General features: G+C 37.2%; 1 protein-coding gene across 1 annotated transcript in view; it reads right to left on the minus strand.

The window, feature by feature from the left end:
• The window catches only part of plekhh2 (pleckstrin homology domain containing, family H (with MyTH4 domain) member 2), a 118,655-nt gene that overhangs the window by 20,120 nt on the left and 95,050 nt on the right, over positions 1-3,485 (minus strand). Inside the window, exons 22-23 of the mRNA XM_043695674.2 lie at positions 2,399-2,576; positions 1,671-1,826 (exon numbers count right to left, since the gene is read on the minus strand). Of these exons, the coding sequence (XP_043551609.2) occupies positions 1,671-1,826; positions 2,399-2,576 (334 nt within the window). The remainder of the gene's footprint in view (positions 1-1,670; positions 1,827-2,398; positions 2,577-3,485) is intronic.

A 3,485-nucleotide genomic window follows, 5' to 3' on the forward strand; every position in this document is an offset into this window, starting at 1 on the left:
AATGCTGGCCAAGGCAGCAATCCCACAAATGAATAAAGAACTCATCCACAGCCATAGATGTTAATAAGTGTTGATGTTTCCAATATTTTCAAGCTGCTGTGGTGGGGTGACACAGGAGCTCAGTGCTTAGCACTGCTGCCTCACAGCACCAGGGACCTGGGTTCGATTCCAGCCTCACGTGACTATGTGGAGTTTGCGCATTCTCCCTGCATCTGTGTGAGGTTTCCTCCCACAATTCAAAAAACGTGCAGACTAGTTCGAGTGGCCATGCTAAATTGCCCATAGTGTCCCGGTGAGATGGATTAGCCGTGGAAAATGCAGGGAGACAGTACAGGGGCTGCGTTTGGATGGGATGCTCGTCAGAGGGGTGATGTGTACTTGTTGGGCCGAATGGCCTGTTCCCACACTTGGGATTCTATACAAGCCTGGTATTCCATTAGATGAATTATTTTTTTCTAGCTTTGCCAGACTCAAATCACACAGAACTACAAGTCAGGTCTTCACTAATGTCATTGGTATGAGTGAGAATGCTTTTCTGTCAGTAGTGGCTAATAGGAGATAGAGCTTAGCGGTGAAATATGGATGGCATAGGCAAAGCTTTAAGGTGCTATCTCACAGAACAGACTTCATCCACACTCTCCAAGTCAGCAAGTAACTTGGATACTTGCGCACATGATGGAAAATATGCTACTGCTCGAGTAACCTGACCCTGCATAAGTGGTGTGGCCAGTGGCATTTCCATATCAGTGCGCACATACTAGGAAATTTGGGCCACTTTCAAACTAAGGGATATCTATGCAAAGACAGAAATATGCTTAGGGACATTAGAACATAGAGAAAGCACAAAGCTTGGATCAGGTCAGCAATGATGTATCATTTCATATGTTATGTATATGAATATACGCTGTAATAAGTGTAAGTATCTCAGGAGCATATACTCAGCATTCACTCTGCAGTAGATTTGATATTATAATTTTGTTTCATGAATGTTTAATGCAAAGATTGCTGTGATAGTTTTAGATACTTTAGTCAAAAGCCCATCTTGACAGCTGTGTGAATATGTTGACAGATCTGTTACTGAGGTAACAGTTGCAATGATACGCTTACCTTGTGTATCAAAGTTGTGCACTGTTCAATATAAACCAAGAATCCCGGAGCACTTTACAGCGAATGAGTGTAATGTTAATGTTTGAATGAATTACTAGTTAAAGTGGTAGAACAAATGATGTTAAGAGATGCCAGGTTTGACTGGTTGAAATCAAATAGCTTTTTGCTATCCATGACTTTTTTCTAATGTTCTTATTCATTTATAAAACCCATCAACTGCCTCTTTGTGAAAGCAATTAGTAGGTTTTAATATTTACTTTTCCTGTTCTTTCAATTACCTATTCCTTCTTGTGCAAATATTGGCTTTTCCTTTCAGGTCTGTAAAAAGTGCTGAAAATAAAAAGGGACTTCTCCAGGCTGACCATGTATTAATTTACAATACAATATTTAGGACTACAGAAGGGTCACTATTAAAAAGAGTGTCTGATGCCCTTGTCAATTTACTACATAATTCCAGTTCCTAGTTGCACGTATTTAGCATCTACAGATTCATAACTCCAATAAATTAAATCCTTCAATTAATGGTAAGTCAGTGTGATTATTTCTTCATGCCACACATTTACCTTTATGCTTCCTTGAGGACAGTGTTCTTGGTCATTTCCTGAGGGATCATCTGTGAAAAGAAAGAATCCAGACTGCGCTGGTTTCCTCATGCCAATGTCTTGATTCAGAGTGTGAAGAAATTCTTCCACTGTGGTTGATGCATCAAATCCCACAACCTATATATTCGGACACAAAAATTTTAAAGTTAATGAAGCTTCAAAATGGCTCAGTTTGCTTATGTTTGGAGGAAGACTCATACAATTGAAAAGATAATTAACATACTAAGTTATTAAAACAAATTAAAATATAATCAGTGCTTTAAACATCAATCACATTTTTCACATTTTTTCTAAACCATTAAGCAATCATTTTGTGGACAGTGGAGTTCCATTGTTACATTTCATTTTGTTACCATTAGCTAATTCATTGCCCTCAGCTTGACTGGAATTCCATTGGAGCAACAAGTTTCAATTTTGATAAGAACTTTCTGACTTCCAAACATTTGAAATAATCAGCTGTAAGGTTTCTTCAGTATTGCCATGCAGAAAAGCACATTTTCAAGACTCAACAATTAATTTTTATTAAATTTACAATACAATATTCAGGACCATAACTTTTACTACTGGTTAAATAATAAAGAATAACTTTACATTATATTGCATGTCTTTATCATGTTATCAGGATGCCTTGCAGCAATTCACATCCAATAGAAGTCACTTTTTTAAACTGATGTGAGCAAGATGCCTACTTGGTATGTGCCATTCATGAAATGTACAGGAATGCTGAAAGGTAAGGAATGATGATAAGGATTTCTCAAGAGAATTGATAGGATTTCCATCCTGGAAGGCTTTGATACACGATCGCCATTTTTCTGAGTTCTCTCCATTGACCGTTGGCAGTATATGGCATACTTTCCTATTTCCGTCCTGGAATTTGAATATAGTTAGGTGTTGTTATTTTGTCTGTGTTACAATGTGAAACTGTACAGTTCAATAACAAAAATCAGCAAGATATTCAGAAATCAATTTAAATTTCTTGCCGTTACAGGCATTTCTATGATATAAGGTAATGGTGCAGTGAGTGGATGAACAGGATAATTCAGACAATAATTGACAAATACCATTTAGACTTCATAAATTGATGAAAAAGTGACTGAAATGAAAAGTTGTTTTTGAAATTCAATCTGTTTCATTCTTAAAATCTATGACAATTAAACCTGAAGGAATGAGATACCTCATTTATAATTGTTCATTTTCAGTTCCCATGCAAGTTCGATTCAAGTAATTCATACAGCACATCATTAACAGCCTGAGACTGATAAAGCATTAGGCTCAAATTTTTATGATGAGTTTTATTTGTATGTGATATGCAAATACAGGAATCTCACATCAATCAATTCATTTCAATGTAGATGCAAAGATACATTTTCATAAAAATAACAGTGCAGCTGCTGGAAATATGAAACAAACACAGAAAATACTGAAGAAACTCAAAGTCTGTCTGTATCTTTGAAGAGAGAAACAGAATTAACATTTCAAATCCAGTCTGTCTTTTTTTCAGTTCTGCTGATTTCCTTCAGCATTTCTGGCGATATCTGGAGCGAATGCAGAGTCAACATTTCAGGTTCAGTGACTCTTCTTCAGAGCTGCGTGTTCTCTCCACAGATGCTTCCAGACTTGCCTGTAGTTCTCCAGCATTTCTGGCAGCATCCGCGGAGTCAATGCAAGGTCAACTTTTCAGGTTCAGTGACTCTTCCTCAGAATTCTGTTTTCCCTCCACAGATACTTCCAGACCTGCTGAAGTTCTCCAGCAATTTGGTTTTGTTTCAGATTTCC

Source organism: Chiloscyllium plagiosum, unplaced genomic scaffold (genome assembly GCF_037043375.1).
Source record: "Chiloscyllium plagiosum isolate Xiang-an unplaced genomic scaffold, Cpla_swu_hap1 HiC_scaffold_10, whole genome shotgun sequence".
Classification (NCBI taxonomy): domain Eukaryota; kingdom Metazoa; phylum Chordata; class Chondrichthyes; order Orectolobiformes; family Hemiscylliidae; genus Chiloscyllium; species Chiloscyllium plagiosum.